The sequence below is a fragment of the Mercurialis annua genome, linkage group LG1-X (assembly GCF_937616625.2).
Source record: "Mercurialis annua linkage group LG1-X, ddMerAnnu1.2, whole genome shotgun sequence".
Taxonomy (NCBI): domain Eukaryota; kingdom Viridiplantae; phylum Streptophyta; class Magnoliopsida; order Malpighiales; family Euphorbiaceae; genus Mercurialis; species Mercurialis annua.
Window position 1 is genome coordinate 61242835 of NC_065570.1, and position 21753 is coordinate 61264587.

Here is a 21753-nt window from a genome sequence, read left to right on the forward strand (position 1 = left end):
AATATCTTAATATTATGAAGAAAGTATACAACTCGCACCTCTTCAACTTTTTACATATTTATTCTCAGTTTTTTTTAGGTAGAATATGTATTTAGATCTCTGAACTATCACATTTTTAAATTACGTATCTTCACTTTTATTTATTAATATTAAGTCCCTACATTTTTAATTGTATAGGCACTAAGTTCCTCTGTTATAAAAATAAAGTGTTAAATAATTTGTAAAAATATCTAAACTTTATGAAGAAAGTATACAACTCACCACTTTTTCAACTTTATACGTATCTAAAATAGAGAATATTTGCTACCATAGAAGAATTCACAACTCCACAGAGGTAGGGGAGAAAGGGGAAAAAACAGAAACATTTACAGAGGTCAATCTTTACACTTTAGAAATTGATTTACCTATACTTTACACTTCAAAAAACTGATTCACATTTTCCTGAATAAAATCCAAGAAAATAGCAAATCAGTAGAAAAGCTACTTAATCGAATATAAAAAGCTCATCGAGTTGTTCATCTGTCCACTGCGGGAGTGCAACACTCGAAATCAGTTTCTGTCTACATTTAGTTCCATCAACTTCTCCACTTTCTTGATTGTCTGAGGCATTCACAGAGTCTGCTGCACCACTACCGTATCGGACACTTTCCACTACATTGCCTCTCCCTGCCTGACTTGAAGGTTTTACCACTTCACATGACACAGCTTCATATGCATTGGTGGCTTCTTTAAATCCATCAGCCACATCTTCTTCATGGGCCAATAAAATTTCCTTCTCAGCAATAACATTTTGGTTTTCATTGTTTACGTCGCTTTTGCTTTCGCAGCTACGCCTCGTTTCCTTGTGTCTTTCCGTATGTTCATCATGTGTATCATCTTGTCTGAGGCTACTCATGATCCCTTCAGTTCTCCCCTGTGACGGAGAGATTTGCTTCTGAGGATTCCATGAATTTTGGTTGTGTTCTGCCATAATAAAAAGCATTCAACAAACAGTTATTTACGCAATTATTGGTGTCAATTCACTCAAAAACTCACAGGTCCACATTACCTGGTGATCAATATTTTAATTAATCAAATATCTTGTGCTCAAATATTTTAATTAACCAAATGGGGATTGCCAGGAATCAAATTGTTAACCTATGGATTCTTCTTAATCATAGAGACAATGATACCATGTCAAATAATTAATATACCTAAGAGTTCAAGCTGATAGATGGAATTTCAGTTACATTTTTACCATCTCTAACACAGCACATGTCTGCAGGCGAATGCCATTGAACTTAATATGTGAACGAGTACAGGTCCACCTAATGCATATACTTAATATCTCTGATACAGTGCATGATTCATAAATGTCCTCTCTAGATAAAAAAAAACAGTTCCTACCAGAAACAGAAGCAGCATGTTTGGCCATTTGTGCAGAGGAATTTTGTTCTAGTGAAACTCCTGTATCCTTGGGGATGACCTGCAAAATATAATCACAATCTATGTAAAGCTCCTTATGTGGCCAAGTACTAAATAGATGTTTGTATTTATTATAGGTCATAATAATCAATTCTCAATCAATTACATGTAATGATCTCTATAACAATATGACTGACAGTGGCTAACTTCACAAGAGCATTTTCTAATACATCTAAACTACCTATATGCTCTTCAACATAAGCTTACAGCTTGAAGCAGTCTGTCATGCAACAGAATGCAAACTAAGTGGCAAAAACATCCACACCAAACTATAAGTGTGTGTAAGGTCATTAATACGAAAAACTAGCAAGTTTTGGCACCATTCCTAACAACAGTATCACGTTAACCGGATATACACAAGGAATCAGTACATTATCATGACAGTATACAGCTGAAAATAGAGCAAAATGTATAGCAAAAAAAACAAACTAGACAAATGTTAATCCAGCTTAAGTATCAAAAAAAATTTTAAAAACACCGAAATTATTAAGAGTCATGAGCAGTTATTCATTGCTAAGACTATAATTATTTAGAGACCAATTCATGTTGCTAATGATTTGTCATTTCATAAAACAGTAGGTAAAAGGTGCACCTTGATTAGATTGCTATGTGTGATGTTGAGATAATGCACAGAGCGGGCTGGAGAGAAAACTGCCACCTGAAAGACTAATCAATCTTTAGTCAATCTCTTAAACAAACTAGAATATAATGCAAGACTTCACAATCTGAAGCCTCAGATACATGACAATGCTCGTATTTTAAACTACAAAATGTGATAAAGCTACTGTTTAAAACACAATTAAGACATAATACTTTCCCCAAATAAAAGGAAAACTAAACAAACTGATCAAATGAAACCTTTTGGACAACTATCACAGCTCCAACAGAAATATCCTTCCCAAACTCGGTCTCAGTGAGTACTCTGCGGTGAATTGTAGCATCAATTGTACCAGTTGGATCCTAAAATAAGACCGAGTTGCATGAAACATACATGAATTCACATGAGAATATGAAATTTTTAAATGCATTACATATACCTTTAGAGCTACCATCATATCTCCAAAGCCATTCAAAGTGCAGCTTTTAACAATAGCCACAATCTAACCACAATTTGAATATATAAGATAACACATACTTTGCCATTGTGATTTAAAAAAATAGTAGAAATTTCATGTAATTGGATAGTAATACCTGAGGCAGCTTATTATCAAAGTTAGTCATGTTCTTTATTGCAGTCAAAGGAATCCCAATTGCACCGTCACCATCTGCTAACCCTAATTAGAATCAACAAAATTAAACTAAAATTAGCTTAAAAATTAAGGAAGTTAAATCAAAACAAATAAAAGAACACCTTGTAGCCGAATAAATTGGACAGCGAAGAGCCAGGGAGCGCGTGTAAAATCATCATCATCTTCAACTCCGACTTCGACAGCTCTCCTAACGTATTCCTGAGTGGACATTATTACAGAGTCGTGGAGGCCATTTTGTTCGTGTTGATTTTGGCGACGGCGGAGCATTGCAGATTGAAGGGTTCCAGCAGGGCCAGAAATTATGCGAGAAGGAGGAGTTGGTGGTAGAGGTGGCGGGGGATGAAATTGGCTGGGAAGAGTTTGGGTGATTTTGGGATTTTGAGAGGGTTGGGAGAGAGAGGTGCTGCAGCGCTGGAGAAATGGTGGAGAAGAGGTGGCGGTGGCGGTGACGATGGAGGTGGTGGTTTGGCGTTTGAAAGGGCGGAGAGGAGAGATGTCTGAATCGTCTAGGTCAAGAGCTTCTTCCCATGCTTCTTCTTCTCCACTCATTTCTTGTGTGCTGGCCGGACTGGTTCGGTTCAGACTTTAGAATGCGCGGGAAGAAATTAAAACGAATGTTCATTCTAATCATTGATAAATACAACCGGCTAATTCGCCAAATTTTTTATTGAGTTTCTAAATGAACCTGTCTGTTAACGCTCTATCGAGCTTCTATTCGAACTCGCTCACGAATTTTTAATCGGACTCGTTTATGAGCGTAAACGAGCCGAACACTGTTACGTCCATATTCAGTTTATTTAGATAAAATGAACATAAAATTAAGTTCAATCTTGGTTTGTATAATGCGAACAAACACGAATGGATTCGGTTTACGGCCCTATTTATATTCTTTGCTAAGTTGAGAAGGTGAATTAATCATTTTTTTCAAAACGATGTATATGTACTAAATGGAAGGATTGAATTGGAATTTTAGCTACGGGAATGAAATTGAACAGCCAGCATGGCATGAACTCATTGGCTCAACGACTACAGATTGACGTGGCAAACAACTAATATCGCAATTAATAATAATATTAAGTTAGTAATATCCATCCCCCTCAGCCTAACTACAAAAAAAACTCGCGAACCAGCGTTTCGTTTCTTCCTCCAAATCAAGGCAAACACAATTCATCGATGATGCGACGTCGTTTAGCAGCATACAAGCTAGCGTTCTGTCTCCTAATCCTCACCCTCCTGCCTCTCTCTCTAACCGCTCGTCCTTTCGTTCTCCTACTCTCTCAAGACGACCTCAAAGACGCCGCCACAACCGCCGTCGACTCCGACGACTCCTCTGCCGATTCACCGCCGGAATGGGACGAGTTCGGAGACTCCGATTCGAAACCAGAACACGAACTCGACCCTGGCTCATGGCGACTAATCTTCGAACCGGATTCATCAGCGCCTGGGGCTGACAGTGATCCGGAAATGTCGGAGTATTATTCTGGTGTAGAGAAGATGTTGACTGCTGTAAGCGGTGGCGGAGGAGGAGGAGAAGTTAGGTTAATGGAGGAAGCGGTAGCGGAGATCGAGAGTGCAAGCTTGAATGGGAATCCTCATGCGCAGTCAGTGTTAGGCTTCTTGTACGGGTTAGGGCAAATGAAAGAAAGATATAAAGGGAAAGCGTTTTTATATCATCATTTTGCTGCTGAAGGTGGTAATATGCAGTCTAAGATGGCTCTTGCTTATACCTATTCTCGTCAAGATGTGAGTTGTATTTATTGTTTTTCTTTTTCTGTTTTGTTTTATTGTTAAAATCTAATTATTGGATTATATTTAGGCTAGCAACTGCTAGAGCTGGATTTCTACTTTATTCTAGTATGAACTTTGAATTTATCTACTTTTAATATTTATAAGTAGTGTGTAGGTGAAGAGTGCGTATTTTTAAAATAAGATTTCAACTGCTAAAATGGTGAAATGAAGCTTAGAATTCTACGAGGGGTTGATGGCTGCTTGAATTTAAACGAACAAAAATTGGTCTATTTGACTGATTTATTTTTGTTGTTTCTTATTATTAAGCTCACAATAGTGAAGTTAGCTTAAATTGGTGCAATAAGTTAAGTTTTGATGGTAGTTTACTTTTTTTTTTAAAATGCGTATTGTACTTTTTCGTTATTTTCTGAAACAATTGGTGCCTTTGGTTTTTCCGAGAAGAAGTGATAGTTTTATTGCTTGTACATAATATCTGGTTGATTTCTGTTCATTGTTACTTTTTCATATTGAATTGGCTTTAATGAGCACAATTTATTAAACTTTGATGGCATGTGTTGCAAATGCATATTATACTTCTTGGTTATTGTTTGAAACAAGTGCTGCCTCTGGTTTTGCTAAGATGAAGTAACAGTTTTATTGCTTGTAAAGAAGATCTAGTTCTATACCGTATGTTGTTGTGGATTAAAACAATTTTATTCATGTTTTTCTTCTTGCTTCTATAGTTTGATTAGTGGTGTATTGTATTGTTTATGTTCAGATGTATGATAAAGCTGTGAAATTATATGCTGAGTTAGCTGAAGTAGCTGTGAATAGTTTTTTGATCTCCAAGGATTCACCTGTTATTGAACCTGTTAGAATTCACAATGGAGCTGAAGAGAACAAGGAGGCTCTGAGGAAGTCTAAAGGGGAAGAGGATGAAGATTTCCAGATTTTGGAATATCAGGCTCAGAAGGGAAATGCTGGAGCGATGTATAAGATCGGCCTGTTTTACTACTTTGGATTGAGAGGGTTGAGGCGTGACCATGCAAAAGCATTGTCATGGTTCTCAAAGGCTGTAAAGAAGGGGGAGCCCAGATCCATGGAACTCCTTGGGGAAATATATGCAAGGGGAGCTGGAGTTGAAAGGAACTACACCAAAGCGCTAGAATGGCTTACACTTGCTTCAAAGCAGCAACTTTATTCAGCTTACAACGGGATGGGGTATTTATATGTCAAAGGTTATGGAGTGGAGAAAAAGAATTTCACCAAGGTAGTAAGCTCATCCTTAATAAGACATTTGACTTATCAGGTTATTGTTTGTTGGATCTTCCAATAGTATCTTTTAGCCATCCCTATGATGAAATTTGTCAACATCTGAAAATCCAATAGGGGATCTCCTTTGATTAATTTTTCTGTAAGGGAAAGAAATATTCTATTATCTTTAGGGCTTTCTTTAGATTTTGACATTTCCTGTCTTGTTTGTCAACTCTACTTATTATGGTGTTATTATATCATTCACAATTATGCTCAGAATGTTTTTTCGGCATGAAGTACATATCTCTTTTATTTTCGAAAGTGTGCATTGTGATTTTGACATAAGGCTCGATTCAGTTAATATTATTCTATTTTTCTTTCCACCATTTCACAGTAAGCTTGCTATAACTAGAAAGAAGTTGTTGATTTTCTGTGGTTGTTTCAAGTGCATATTGTGACATCTTTTGTATCGGGTTTGTACACGCTAATGGGGTTATATGTTGCAAAATATTTTCTGTTACAGGCAAAAGAATATTTTGAGAAGGCTGCTGACAATGAAGAAGCTGGAGGACACTACAACCTGGGCGTTATGTATTTTAAAGGGATTGGTGTAAAGAGAGATGTAAAGTTGGCATGCAAGTATTTTATTGTGGCTGCTAATGCTGGTCAACCAAAGGCATTTTACCAGCTTGCAAAGATGTTTCACACGGGTGTTGGGCTTAAGAAGGACCTCACTATGGTAAATCCAGTTGTTTTTCTCGTACTTTGTCATTCCGCTTAAACTTATTTTCTCCACTTTGCTTTTTGATTTTTTTTTTCTGCTGTCAGACTGCCTCAGTGATTATCAACACCTTGATGGCAACTGGTTTCATTGAATTGGTCTAAAATATCCTATATGTTAAATGACCAGTGATATATATATTTACCTATTTTGATGACTTGATAATACAAGTACAAAAAGAAAAAATTCAATAGTAACTGTAAATTTAAAGAGGTTGTGATGTGTTGTATGTAAAACATTGACGGGTTGTGTAAACTCAAAGAGGTTATATGCTATATTACAAGGCTATAGAACTGAATGTTAATTAGGCAAGGCTGGGGAAAGGGTGAATACTTTGTCTCATCATCTGATCTTGTAGTTTAGTGATTCAACTAAAACCGTGCATCTCTGGTTTGGTTGTCTCTGCAATAGGACAGCCATTTTAAGATGGTCTTAGATGGATGTTCCAATCATGAATGGATTGGTTTGGGATTGTTTCTGAGCTACTGATTATGAACTCCAAGATGGTACAAAATATTTTTTAAGAAATACTTAAGAAGTTGCGCATAGGTTGTATTTTGGCGTATGGAACCTGACATGTAGGTTATCAATTCTGTAATTGTTAACCCTATACTATAGTGTGTGCAGAAGACTCTTTTCAGAAACTAAAACTGCTGAAAGAAGGAAATTAGAAAAAATGCATGCACGCCTGGTTGAGGTGAATGGAAGCACTAGATATGAAAATTCGAATTGTGTTGATGTCTGAGAACTGAACTGTTCAACACATGCTGCCCATTTGTAATGCTTGAATCGTCCATTTATAAGGGTTTATTGTTTCCAGGCTACTGCATTATACAAACTAGTAGCAGAACGTGGACCATGGAGCACCTTGTCTAGATGGGCCCTAGAATCATACTTAAAAGGTAATGTAGGCAAGGCATTCCTGCTTTATTCAAGGATGGCTGAGCTAGGATATGAGATTGCCCAGAGTAATGCTGCATGGATTCTTGATAAATATGGGGATCGTAGCATGTGCATGGGAGAGTCCGGATTCTGTACGGATTCAGAAAGACACCAGCGTGCACATTCTCTGTGGTGGCAAGCTTCCGAGCAGGGTAATGAGCATGCTGCTTTGCTGATTGGTGATGCATATTATTATGGCCGGGTATGTTTTCCAGTCTCTGTCTCTAACCCCTTTAGACACATTAGTTGCAGGATCTATGGAACTTAAGTTCTATATTATGATATGATTTTTTATGCTCTCTTAATTTTTTTCTTGTTTTATTTTCCTTAGGGTACTGAGAGGGACTATGAACGTGCTGCCGAGGCTTACATGCATGCCAAATCTCAGTCTAATGCACAAGCAATGTTCAACCTTGGATACATGCATGAGCATGGTCAAGGACTTCCATCTGATCTCCATCTAGCTAAACGTTATTATGATCAAGCCTTAGAGATTGATCCTGCGGCAAAGTTGCCTGTTACATTGGCCCTAACAAGCTTGTGGGTGCGGAGGAACTATGCAGATAGTTTCCTGGTCAGTTTCTTCCTCCAGTTTCCACACTTTTTTTTATTTATTTAAGCAATTGTATGAAAAGTAGCTAAGAGACTTCTGCATCGGTGCATCCATAAATCAATATGCCTCTAAATGAATTTGGACTCCTTCATTTACTCCTACCATTTCTTTGGTAATTGTCTCTTGCCTGCTTAGGTGTCTTGTTTGTTTCAAAAAACAGTAATGCTACTTGACCTAGCTACTTCCATTACAAAAACTCAAGAGTGATATGCAGCTTGAGAGAAAATGGGTTTTATGGAAGATGATATGCAGCTTGATGGAAAAAATTAGTCATATGGCAGTGTTCTTATTGATGTGATTCTTTTTTGCTATATTGTCATCTGTTTAAATTGGCACCCTTTTTGTGTATTAGTAAGAAAACTTTTGGTTCTTAGATCTCAATGGGGTTTACTGTAGTCAGAAAACAGGTAGCAGCAAAAGTGGAGTTGCATAATATGAACATATTTAATCACTTTGCATTATCTTCTAGTTTGTTACCTCGTTGGGCTATGAGCCCTAATTGCTTCTAATACTTGCTCATGCATCACTGGAGCCCTTCATTCTGTCCAAGTGCTGCTTTCCTCTGGTTTGTATAGAAATGGCATCTATATGGCTAACTGGCTAAGTAAATAAGTAATCCATTTCCTTCTTTTAAGAGCATCTCCAGTGGTGCTCATGTAAGAGCATATTTTATATTATGAGGAGCATCCTCATTAATTGTTGGCTATGGAGAAAGAAAATATTATCATGTACACGGGTTTCTTTGAATTTTGTCTCTGAAATATATAATAGAGCTGAAAAATGAAGTGCAGAGTAACTTTTGTTCCTTAATTAAAAGTAGAAAGAGTGAGTTTGGTTCTTTTTACGTGGAGAACTCTTTAATTTATATTCGATATTAAAGTATCCATTAGAACCTTATTTATATAGTCACATTCTATAGTAATGACTTTAAAGCATATAAAGAGCCCTCTGGAGATGGTCCAAGGTATTGTTTCTACTTATCTTGATCGTATTGTAGTTCCAGGTTAAGCATCCCGAGAGAGAATGAAGAGATGTTCTGTGATTTATCATGTCATTGCAGCATATTTGTGCTTTTTTCTATACTGCCATTTGTTAAAAGATGTTTTGCCTCAATTAGATTTATTGTTCATTGAAAGGAACTATGATTGAAGGATCAGTTTGCGCTAATGATAAGCATACTATTTAATGCTCCTTCCGGTCCCATTGTGTCTTGTAAGATGTCTGACTTTATACACCCACCCACCCACCCACCCGACACACACACAAACCAAGAATGGGAATGAATTTCCCTTGATGGGGGATTTATGTTTCCATTTTTATGCAATGTTAAGCAGTGAAAATTGTTTTTATATATTCCAAAATCTAGTAAACCCAACTACTCCTGATTTTGGTCAGCTTTTTGTATGGCATGCTTAAATGGCTCTAGTTGTGTTAAGCAGGTTTATGACAATATTGCTGAGTCCAGAGCATGAATTGCATCGTGGTGCATGTATTATTATCCGAGTTTTGACTAACCAGTTGAACAATGCTCATGCTTTTGTATTAGGTTCCAGAGCATGAATTGCATCGTGGTGCATGTATATTAGCCGAGTTTTGACTAACCGGTTCAACAATGCTTATGTTTTTGTATTAGGTGGAGATGATGGATTCATTACCAGGAGTGTACCCAAAAGTTGAAGCATGGGTGGAGAATGTGATCATGGAGGAAGGAAATGCAACAATTCTCACCCTTTTTGTATGTCTACTCACAGTCCTTTACTTTCGGGAGAGGCAACGGAGGCATGCTGGTGCTGCTGTACCAGCGGATCATGCAGCACCTCCTCTACGCGATCTGAATCTCCATTAAATCATCTCTGTGATTAAATCTATGTACAGCCATTGGAGAGTGCCTCGTTTTTAGGCGAAAAAAGAATGACAGGAGGGAGGCCCAAAAATTAGCCGGCCATTTTACCTTACATAATAGGAACATGACTTGTACTGTCGTGTTTTAATAGCGTAGCTGTATGAGGAATATAATTTGAGGAACAAATCTAATTGCTTTTTTCAACATGTATGTAGAATAATCGAACCATTTGGTTGTAGCATCAGATGGCAGCAGTTTATAGTACTCTTTTTTTTCTTTCTGACTCCACAGTACTGCTATCATCAAAATTAGCAATTTAGGTACAATATTTTACCAATGAAAAATTATTAGATATGAAATATGTTGCTTTAATAAATAATTGAGCAATTTGATTGCTGATTTTGTAATAAATATTATTTTAACATTTGTTAATTATAAATATAAATGAATAACGACAAATCAATAATAGAATTATCTTCACAATTCTATTTAATTAATATTAGATCAATATATTAGAAAGTTTTCAAAATTTAATTAGAATTTTTTTTGATGAAAAAAGTTTAATTAGATTTTATATCTCAATTCAGGAAAAATGTAAGTATTGCCACAGAAAAATAAAATTGACTCATGAGAAGATTAATCTTTTGCAAAAGAAGAGACAACAAAAACTCATAAATAAAAAAGACAAACCACATATTAATAGAAATAAATAAAAGGCTTATAAAGCGAATGACAATTTTAAACAAACTCGATTTAAAATATAAATAATGAGAAAATGTACACGGAGTTAATTACTGCTTTTTAAAATTAAGTAACTAGTATGTAGTTTTGTAGTTTAATTTGGTGGGACAGTAAGAGTTATTTTAATTTTGCTTCCGAAACTCAAGCTAGTTCACAACCCATTTGTTTGGGAAAGATGTGTTTAATTTTATGGAGTTAGTTTTAAAAGCTTAATTCACTTCTCCCTCTGCACAATCCAACACTTGATATCATTCAAAGCAGCCCCTTTACTTGTTTGCTGCTATTAGTGATTTTATGGCAACCAGCTCAACTGGTGCCATCGGTGCCTTTGGCTCCACATACTACAAACAAAACTTACTGATGTGAATATAATCTAATTAAAGATTATATAACATTCAAATTAGTGCCACTTGGCTTATAACCATTTCATTTCATTTGACATTAATTTCAATTTTTTTTTCATCGTACCAAATAAAAAAATAAGTAAGAATCCTAATTACATTAAATTTTCTTGGATACCAAATCTGTCTGGACTTTCAGAAATTTAGCTGCAGAACAGGAAGGAACACCACCAATTTTGTGATTCTGTTTCTATTTGCAATTAAATCTGCCAATAACTGAAGGGAGATTTGTATACTTTGCGAAAAAGAAAACATTATACAACAACATTTCTCTCATTTCCAGAACTGCACTATTTTATTGAGGTCTTCTCCAAATCTGATCTTCATACTCCGTAGTTGCTGCTTTGTGACGCTCATTTTTGCACTTGAGGCAGACGATATTCCGGCTGTAGTTCAAGAAATCACACCTGCAGTACCCAAGTCACGCAGATTTTTTAAGTGAACCATCATAGTAACTGTATTTTGTTTTTTGAAAATGTAGAAGAGTACCTCGAGCATTCCCACTCTCCAGGATGCAGCTGTCTCTTAGGTCGTTCTTCTCGGCAAGACAAACACTTCTTATTGCTTGCAAAATTCATGAATCCACACCTGTACAACAATGCGCAGGAGATCAAATACAGTATCAATTACTAGCAAAATTGAAATTATTCAGGTTAAACGTCGCAAGTCCCTGAGGAAGATCAGGCAACATGTGCAGCATGTGCAAATATGTGCATAAACTTCCTCGACAATTAAATAAATTAAATTCTCTTCAAATCAGTGATGATAACTGCCATCAAGGATACGTGATTGAAGTTTTCATATTTTCTATATTCCTGGATTGTGATTATGTTGTACGGAAACTTCTTGAGACCTACGTTTCATTTTCGTTCTGGATCCTCTATGTTTATAGCCCATTTTTCTAAAAAATATCATTTGGTTGTTTCCTGTTTCAGTTCTACTCTGCATATCGATGCTTCTGTATCAACTTTTAAAGAAAATGATGATGTTGATAATAGTACTTGTATGATAGTGCATCGATCAAAAGACTTATTTTGTACTGATGTTTTACTCTCTACAAAGCAAGCTAGAACTATATGGGGAACTTACTGCGAGCAATTCCAATCTCCTTTTTTCATTTCAATGTCACTTGCACCAACTCTTTTAGGCCCCTCGGTTTTGCACTTTAGGCATCTCACATTTTTAGAGAAATTCACGAAATCGCACCTGCGCACAAAACACCAGCACAAGTTAGTAAATACAAGATATAGGGCCAGAGTCGTATGGTATCATAAGTATTAGGAGAGCCTATAGTCTGTTTCTTGAAGCAATTGTTTCCATCAATTTATGGACAATGTAATAGCAGTGAAATTGTATTTCTAAAACGGATAGCAACGTAAACTATCTAGCAAAACTAAGATCGGAAACTTACTTGGAACATAACCAATCTCCTTTCTTCATTTCCATGTTAGAAACACCAGATTTTTTTGGGCCATCTTCACCACATTTTAGGCATTGAATATTTTTAGAGAAGTTCATAAAATTGCATCTGCAGAAAAAGTTGCAAGGATATCATGCACCAAAATCGACAAACCTATACATGCAAAATACTGAGAAAATAATTATAAAGAGTACTGTTTTAAAATGCGTATTTAACATGTGATAAGGCAAAATTCCACTGGACAAGTCATGCACTTGGCTTATAACACTGAAAACTTTCCAGCTTGACAGCCCTTTCAAAGAGAAAATGATGCAAGCTACTTCCAAAAGCTGATAATATCTCAAGGAGAACCAAGAAGCATGGAACAGCTAAAACCAGGAAACCTTCAAGTCAGGCTTCTAGACACTGACAGTAAGCCCCCTTAGGTTGGGCAAACCAAATTCTACATAGACCCCATCAAATCAAAGAATTGACTAATCGAGGAGACTAATCTCTCCCATTGTAGCATTAAACAAACAAATCCATGCATCAACCGGACGGTTGTCTGAAATCAAAAGTTGACATCACAACATTTCAAGTTTCAAATTTTAGTTTTCCTTACCTACAGGAGGATGATGAACATATCAAAATCTAGGAAAAGAAAGTTCAATCAGAAATGTGATCTGTCAGTAATTATCAATATCAAGAGGGAAAATTGTCAATTATATAAAAATAAGTGTTCTTATAATAAACTGTCATCTTTAAAAAGAGGCAGCACCAAGAAATAATAATTGACACGACATTAGACTATTGGCAAGAAACAAATTAATAAACTAAACTGAACTGGCAGGAAGGTAAAGAGAAAGGGGCAAAAGAAGTTACATCAGATCTTATCTATATCCCATTTATAATTTATTGAAAATGAAAGTACCTTGGACTTGAAGCTTATATAAATAGAATCACAATAACTATAACTCTTTTTGATAATATTTAAAGATTATTTAAGACTGAAATTAAACTAAATCGAACTAAACCTTGCCCTTTCACAGTAAAGTTCTTCTTAGCAAGTCTTTACCATATTTTATATTAAAACTTAATTTTAATAATTTCTATATCAAACGAATCAATTCAATTCTCTATTACTATATCAAAATCGAGCTCGAACTCCTGACGTAAAACTCGATGAAGTTCAAGTCGAATTTTGAGCTTCAGAGTTTAGTCGAACTCGACCATGATGCTGTTTCGACCCAACTTGAATACAACCCTAAGTTGAAGGAACCAGCATTACTCAAGGGTAACACTTACAATAATCTCTTCAACCAACAAATTTTGTCCAAGTTTTAGCTATATAACAGTTGAGTGTTGAGTATGTTTCTGTTACTTTATAGGGCATCAGCCATACCATGCCTTTCTAATGCAAAGCAAAGATTCTTCTACATCCTAAGTATTAAAAAAAAGTTGCATATTATAAAACATAATTATGACTTACTTGGGACACATCCAATCCCCTCTTTTCATTTCAACATTCTGAGACAGATTATCTCTGTTAAGTGCATTAGATAGATGAGGCCTTGCTTCACTACTAATTTTCCTCCCTTGCTCCTTCTGACGCACAGCATTAGCAGCAGGCTCCTGGACTGGCGGATCAGGAGTTTTCTGACTCAATTCAATCAAATCAGAGAGTAGCTTTCTAACAAATCCTTCGACAGCCTCTCTACCAGGAGGTTTTCCTTCCTCTGAAATAACAAGTGGATCTAATGCATAAGACATTAGTATGCGCACTATATCCACAGTACGCGCATCTCCTTCATTATCCTTTAGTATCACATAAGCTCTGTCACAAGACCCCCTTAGATTGCAAGCACCGCAAGTCTGCAAGCAAGTGTTTTGCTAGACCATAAATAACAGCTCTTAACAATAAAACATAAGACATTTGTCAAATACAGATAAAATAAATCATCCTCGATTGAAGCTTTAAGTACTTTTTTACTTCAGTTTTTAAGGCTTAAACCCATTTACAAGAAAAAATAAAAACCTTCTATTTCATGCTACCATAAATTATCAACGGGCTAATCAAATGGAAAAATTTGCTCCTAGAAATTGAAGCTCTAAACTAAACTAAACATGGTTTGTATTAAAACCAGCCGACTTAAAGGTGTATAGTATTACAGAGTACTACATATCAAAGACATCATTTGTCAATTTCATCGGAATTCATTATGCGGTTGACAAACACAAATGCAAAAAGTCTTATAGCTTCATGCCAAAATGCAAACAATATTTTTATGAAATGCTATAGCTTGTGGACCAATCAAGCTTCTTCTTCCCTTTTTTTCCTTTTTGTTCATAATCAAAATAAAAACCTAGACTGGTACAATTACGAGTTACAGCAAACTGTTATTTCATATTAAATCTATATGCTAAGCCTCAGCAAACCCACAAAAAGAATAACAAAAGGCATACATCTCCTTCATCCAATCGCGCATAAGCCCTCAACCTTTTGGCAGAATTCACAGTTTTTCGAAGAATAGTAGGACATCCACTCTTCAAAACCATTTTAATATCATCAACACACAATAATCTACACCCACAAACAAACAAAAACAGTTAATAGAGTTTACACTAAAAAACTAACTAACAGATATAAATACATAAACAAACGAGTAAAACCATACTTAAAAAGATCATATCTGTCCCGTGCAAAACTAAGACAAGGGTCTTTTAATTGGTTCACGTCTTTATAAACACTTGCAGTGGCATCTGAAGTTTTGCTAAAGTAACCCTTAGTTTTTAACCGATCAACGAAAGACACCCATTCCGGCCAAGGGTGGTGAAGGGTATTTAGGGTTTCAGTATCAAGTGAGAGATCAGAAGAGGAGCAATGACGGTGGAGTTCAAAAGAAGGGATTAGTGATAAGGGTTTTGAGGAGAGAAAAGTGGGGATTGTTTTTATTGATTTGTGGGTAATTGTGGAACCCATGAATACATTGCGTGACAATAAGAGTTTTGAAGAAGCTGACATTTTTTGCTGTAATCCAAGCTTGGTGGCCGTGATTGTGAAGATGATAATGAACAACCAAAGGTTTTCCAAGGGTTTATGGTAATGTTTTTAAAACCGGACCGAACACTGAACCGGTTTTATCGAGAATTCACGATTCGATCGGTTCAATCAGGTTTAACCGAATTTTTTAATTATAATAAATACTAATTATTTAAATTAGAAATACATGTATTATAAGTATGATAAAATATTTAAATTAAATATATTTTTGAATTTTATTATATAAAATATAATTATAAATGATCAATATTTAAAAATATATAGAATAATTACTCTAAATGAGGAAAAAATAAATTTGAATTTTAATAATAATTGTTATTAAATCAAAATTATACAATTAAAGTTTATAAATAAAAAATATAATAGTGTATTTAAATAGAATTAATTACTAAATGTGTGTAATACAATTATAATTGATCAATATTTAGGTGTATATAGAACAATTATATTGTATGAGAAAGAAAAAAAACTATTAATTTAATATGTCATTATATTCTTATTTTAAAATTTAAAATAATTTATTGTGCAAACTATAATCACAAATAATAATGTTTAAGAGTATATAAAAGAATTATTTTATATAAAAGAACAAATATATAATTTTTAATTTTGATAATGACTAATTATTAAATAAAACATGTAATATATATCTTATAAATAAAAATATGATAATATATATAAATAAAAATATAATAATTAAATATTTTTATGTGTAATAGTATTAGATAGAGTATAGTTATATTTTTGAGGGCCTAATTACTTTTAAAAAAAAAGCCCACCTTATAACATTTATTCGTTTATACCCTGGTTTAGAAAAAAATTCATTAATACTCTTTTTTTGATTTTTCATTTTCGTCTCTACCCTAAAGAGCTAATTTGACCTCTTTTCATTTGGAAAAATATTCAAAATGATCCTTTATATTTAGCTTATATTCTAATTAAACATTAATATTATTAATCATTTATAATGTTTTCATCCTTTAATTAATTTAATTGTCAAAAATTTAAATTTTAAGTTAGAGATGAAAACGAAAAATTAAAAAAAAAGGTACAAATGAACTTTTTCCTACGTGAGGGTATAAACGAAAAAATGTTATAAGTTTGGGTTTTTTTTAAGTAATTAGACCTAATTTTGAGTGAAAATATTTTTTCATGAAAGTTGAAATTCAACATAAAAGCTTATAAAAAATAAATTTTATGTGAGAGAAAGAAAAATTAATATGAGTGAAATTATAATTATTAATATGAGAGAGAAAGAGAGTGCACATGAATGAGAGAGAAAAATAAACACATATGCACGGGACCACAAATGTATTTTCTGACAAAAAAAGTACCTTTTTCAACCCATTTAATGAAAACCGGATTTGTCCGTTTTTTTATGGAAAATCTGATTTTTCCGGTTAAATTTAGGTTTTGACAGCTTTTGACCGATTTCTAAACATTGCGAATTTTATAAGAAACCGGACCGGACAACCAGCCGATTTCTGGTTAATTTGGTCCGACCGGCCGGTCCAATTTTTAAAAAATTGATAATCCGTTGATTTTATCATTATCTGATTTTGTATTTAATTTATTTTTAAGGTCTTGAGGAGTGTGTATATTACACTCATTCTGAAATGCATGTGATACTAAATTTATATATTCATCGAAGTTAACACGTTTGAAAAATATGACACATCATCAACTTATAGTTGGAACCAGGGGTGAAGTCAGAAATTAATATAAAGGGGGAAAAAAATTTAATTTTATTAGTATATAAAATTTAAAGTATAAAATTAGATCATTTACCAAAAAGAAATTTAAAATTAAATAATAAGGTAGTCAATAACCTTTAGATGAATCTTTTATTTGTAAAATTTGATAAAAAAAATAAAAAAAAATCACTCATATTGAATAACAAATTTTTAAGAGGGATCATAGGAAGAGAGAAAAAACTAAAAATATAGGGATTTTAAAAAGTCTAATCACTTAAAATTCCCCTACCTTTAGCCCCTTTTCCAAATATACCCGACGTAAAAATTTCTCCAATTTTACCTAATTTGCTCTTTTATATTTCAATTGTATCCTAAAGTATTAAATTAACCTCTTTTCACTTGAAAAAAATATTTAAAATAATCCTCCATTTTTAGCCTATGTTTCAATTAGACTCTAATATTATTAATAATATAAAAAATAAAAAATTATTTTAAACTTTTTTATAAGTGAAAAAAGGTCAATTTAATGTTTTGGGGTACAATTGAAACATAAAAGGACAAATTAGGGTAAAATTGGAGAAATTTCTACGTCATAGTATTTTGCAAAAGGGGTTAAAGGTGGGGGGTTTTTGAGTGATTAAGCCGATTTTAAAACGAGTTTGACCTTTGAACTTGAAAAAAGTTGTATTAGAGTATTTTATAATTTAATTTTATAATTTTAATTATTTAAAATAAATCAAAACCACGGTCCAATAAAACTTTTTAATTTCAATTTTTGAATTTTTATTTTTAAAAAGCAAACAATTTAAAAAAAATTGACGGCCAAAATATTTAATTTTTCTAATATTATTTTAATTAACTTATAATTTTGTTCATTAACTTATTATTAAAATCTAGAATATTAACTTTTATATTTTAAAAAAAAAAGGCGTTAGCATCATCCAATGTGACCCACACTTTGCCATAACATTCATGTTGATGGTCATTATCGATATCCAACCAAAATGTAACTCTCATGGTAAAACTTTAGTTCGTCGTAGTCTTCTACTCTGCTTATTCTCATTATTTATGAAAATATTTTACCCAACTTTTGAGATTTCCAGTAGTTGAGAAATCACTTCTTTGCTTAATTTTATCGTCTTCTCTTCGACTTCTATACTAAAATCACTGTCAAGTACAACAGTTAATGCCCCCATAAAATTCATTAATTAACTTTTCGTGAATTTATTCGACCCCATAAAATCGAAAGAGAACTGGTTTTACATTTACTTGAACCAAAACCATGATAAAATTTGATAGTTTCTTTAAATATTGTAAGACAACGAAAACAAGCACATTGAAATTAAAAAACTAAAATATTCAAAAAATAGAATTAGTTCATAAATTAAAAACAGTACAATTCAAATGAGTAAAAGCTTCTACTTTTGAAGCGGACGTAGACAAAAAGCTCAAATCTACCAAAGAAAACAACATAAAAATGAAAAGAAATAAAAGGTTTACAGTACAACCACTAAACAGAGTTCAGAGAAAATAAAAATTAATCAATTCATGCGCACTGAAATCCTTCTGGAACTTGTTTGCCACAGTAGTTGAGCAGTAAGGAGAGGTTAACTGGAAGATTCAAGTTGATGCCCAAAAGACTAGTTTTGATGGTAGTGCAAAGGCAAACGGCAGCTTCAAGATCAACAAGATCACCAATGAGGCTGCAACAAGGAGCATGTGGTGGAGTACCAATTGTAACACCTAATAAATCTTTTAATAAGCTGACGCATACACCTAATTTAAGGGTATCCTTTGGACATTTAGCAGGTTTAGCGTATGGGTGAGAAGAGTAGTCAGGTGCATAATTTATTGGCTCTGATGGTGTTGATGATGGGTTGCTGGTGTAGTCAGGTGCATAATTGATTGGCTTGGGTGTTGCTGATGATGGATTGTTGGTGTAGTCGGGTGCATATTCTTTTTGCACTGGTGTTTCTGATGATGGATTGTTGGTGTAGTCAGGTGCATATTCTTTTTGCACTGTTGTTTCTGATGATGGGTTGCTGGTGTAGTCAGATGCATATTTTTTTTGCTCCGGTGATGCTGATGTTGGATTTTTAGTGTAGTCGGGTGCATATTCTTTTTGTTCCGGTGTTGCTGATGTTGGAATCTTAGTGTAGTCGGGTGCATATTCTTTTTGCTCTGGTGTTGCTGATGTTGGATTCTTAGTGTAGTCAGGTGTATATTCTTTTTGCTCCGGTGTTGCTGATGTTGGAATACTGGCGTAGTCAGGTGTATATTCTTTTTGTTTTGGTGTTGCTGATGTTGGATTACTAGTGTAGTATGATGTGTATACTTTTTGCTCTGATGTTGCTGGTGTTGGATTACTAGTGTAGTCGGGTGTATAATCATTTGACTTGGATGGTGATGGTGGATAATAGGCAGAGCTAACCAAAGTGAAGAAGAGGAGATTGAGGGAGACGAGAAACGCGGTGGAGGCTATAATTCTTGAAGCCATATCTGAAATTATTGTTAAATTTTCAGATTGTTAGTGTGGAGGGGTGATGAGAAATAGCAATGAGGGTGAGGGATTTTATAGATGGAGATGTAAGAGTAAACATGTGGGCATGTTATAATTTAACATATCCAGGTTAGTAGTGTGCACAATTTAATATACCAAACATAAAACATAGTTGCTTATCAGTACTATACGTGCGGGCACATTTTCAATTTTGAACAACTTATTTGGTTTCCAATTAAGATAGATTGGCTCATTGTGGAGTTAAAGTAAATTTTTTATCTTCTGGGTGTATTACATTCTTATTATAAATAATTTCAAGACAAAGTAAATTATAGAAAATGATGGATATGTTAAACTTTGTGTGGGTATTAATTATTATGGATTGGGTATTTTTATGTAGTTTTGTTTTCTTGGCTACCGAATTTATTATTTGCTGCATCATACAGTTAGAGCCGAAAAGCGTTGACAATTTACTATTCTAGCCAACATAAAAGCCACGTCATTTAAAAGCTACAATTCATTTTAAAAATTAACTAATAAATATACATAAAATTTTATTGATTTACTATACTATATTTAGATTATCATTTTGTAAATATTTTTTAAAAAAGATAAAAAACAGTTTTTTTCTAAATAAAATTCAAAAAGTTTTAATTAATTAAAATTTAATATTTCTATGTTTGATCCGGTTTATATATTTAAAAATTTATAGTTATTTATAATTTATTTGACATTCTAAATTCAACTTTATATGTATCAATTTTAATCACTCAATTGAGTTGATAAGAATAAGATAAATCTTTTTAAGAGAAAATCTCTTAAAACTTCTTATAATTATAGTCTGATTTCAAGGATTTTATTTAGCATTTAATCCCAAATAATAAGTATTGAAAAAACCTTAATAATACTTCAAACCATTGCTCAATGTTTTTATATCAATTATTATTTTTAAATTTATTAATGCATGACACTATCAATTAGTTTATTCAATATTTCTATTAATTTTTATTTAATTAGCGTCTTATTATGTTTTGATATTATATAACTAATCCTTAATTAGCTAAGTATTTTATTTTAAGGGTTACTTATATATTAAATCATCATTTTATATCATTTTTAAATTTTATGAAGATCTTTAAAGGTCAATTAAAACCACCACCTTTTAAAAAATATCAAATCTATCACCGTGTTAAAATCTGGGGAATTTTAGCTGATTAAGCAAGCGAATAATTGCGGGGCAAAATATGTTTTAAAAGGTTAATTACATATTGATTCATCATTCTTACACCAATTTTCAGTTTTAGGACGACTCTTTCAAATTGGTTCAAATCTATCATTTCACCTTTAAATGTGGAATGCGACATTCTGCCACGTCAGTTTACATTTGTTTAGTCAGATTAAACTCGCCGGATTTAAAAAAGTGATAGATTTGAAAAACATTTAAAAGGTGGTCATTTTATAAGATGACTTTTAAAAATCGTGATAAAATGAAAAATGGTGTAAAATTGGTGATTTAATACGTAAATAACCGTCGTTTCAAGATGAATCAGAAGCTTGCACGTTGAAAATAGATAATTTTGTCATAATTCTATCAAGTTTTTTCTATTAAAGTTATTGTGCCGATCGTTCACCTCAGTACGATATTCATTTGTTTTCTTTTTTGTTCATTTTGAGATTCAAACTTGATTCATTTTTGCTTTAACCACTAAAAATTAGAGAAGTTTGAATTAAATTTTAGGGTTGTTTCAATTTTTTTGCTATGCATTACGAGTTGAATTTTGCAATTCCGCAAAATGAATTTTGCTAATTAAGGAGTTAGTATAGAAATTCAAGTAATAATATGAACAATGAAATTTATTGGAAATTTCATGAGTGAAATCATAATGAAAATATCAAATTTGAATAGATATTCAGAAACTTTGAAAGCATTTGATACATTTACAAAATGTCGAAAAGGTTGACTTTTTAACATCATCAAACCTAATAGAAATAAAAAATTACGATTAAATTGTATATTATACTAAAGTTAGAGCTTCTTTCAGTAGTTAACCCTTTATTTTCTAGTAAACTCTAGCGATAGAT

General features: G+C 33.3%; 4 protein-coding genes across 5 annotated transcripts; 1 reads left to right on the plus strand and 3 right to left on the minus strand.

Moving 5' to 3' along the window:
- Window positions 1-236: 236 nt before the first annotated feature.
- Window positions 237-3447, minus strand: LOC126683886 (uncharacterized). 2 transcript variants are annotated; one of them, XM_050379446.2, is made up of 7 exons: window positions 2816-3447; window positions 2656-2729; window positions 2502-2564; window positions 2323-2424; window positions 2057-2122; window positions 1387-1465; window positions 237-963 (listed from the first exon to the last, which is right to left on the minus strand). In XM_050379446.2, the coding sequence occupies exons 1-7, from the start codon at window positions 3261-3263 to the stop codon at window positions 485-487; spliced, it is 1311 nt and encodes a 436-aa protein (XP_050235403.1). In that variant the 5' UTR covers window positions 3264-3447; the 3' UTR covers window positions 237-484. The 2 variants fall into 2 exon arrangements, with proteins under 2 accessions (XP_050235403.1, XP_050235402.1); XM_050379445.2 differs by having other exon boundaries at window positions 2656-2738; window positions 2816-3441.
- A 350-nt stretch (window positions 3448-3797) lies between these two features.
- LOC126683870 (ERAD-associated E3 ubiquitin-protein ligase component HRD3A) lies at window positions 3798-10155 on the plus strand. The gene is made up of 6 exons (XM_050379444.2): window positions 3798-4457; window positions 5221-5712; window positions 6220-6435; window positions 7298-7621; window positions 7751-7993; window positions 9666-10155. The coding sequence occupies exons 1-6, from the start codon at window positions 3888-3890 to the stop codon at window positions 9876-9878; spliced, it is 2058 nt and encodes a 685-aa protein (XP_050235401.1). The 5' UTR covers window positions 3798-3887; the 3' UTR covers window positions 9879-10155.
- Window positions 10156-11016: 861 nt separating this feature from the next.
- Window positions 11017-15495, minus strand: LOC126666030 (zinc finger protein VAR3, chloroplastic). The gene is made up of 7 exons (XM_050358975.2): window positions 15092-15495; window positions 14880-14997; window positions 13906-14288; window positions 12429-12545; window positions 12107-12223; window positions 11507-11605; window positions 11017-11424 (listed from the first exon to the last, which is right to left on the minus strand). Exons 1-7 carry the CDS (start codon window positions 15436-15438, stop codon window positions 11313-11315), a joined length of 1293 nt encoding a protein of 430 aa, XP_050214932.1. The 5' UTR covers window positions 15439-15495; the 3' UTR covers window positions 11017-11312.
- Window positions 15496-18527: 3032 nt separating this feature from the next.
- LOC126665410 (36.4 kDa proline-rich protein-like) lies at window positions 18528-19724 on the minus strand. The gene has a single exon (XM_050358213.2). It carries the CDS (start codon window positions 19666-19668, stop codon window positions 18718-18720), a length of 951 nt encoding a protein of 316 aa, XP_050214170.2. The 5' UTR covers window positions 19669-19724; the 3' UTR covers window positions 18528-18717.
- Window positions 19725-21753: the final 2029 nt, after the last annotated feature.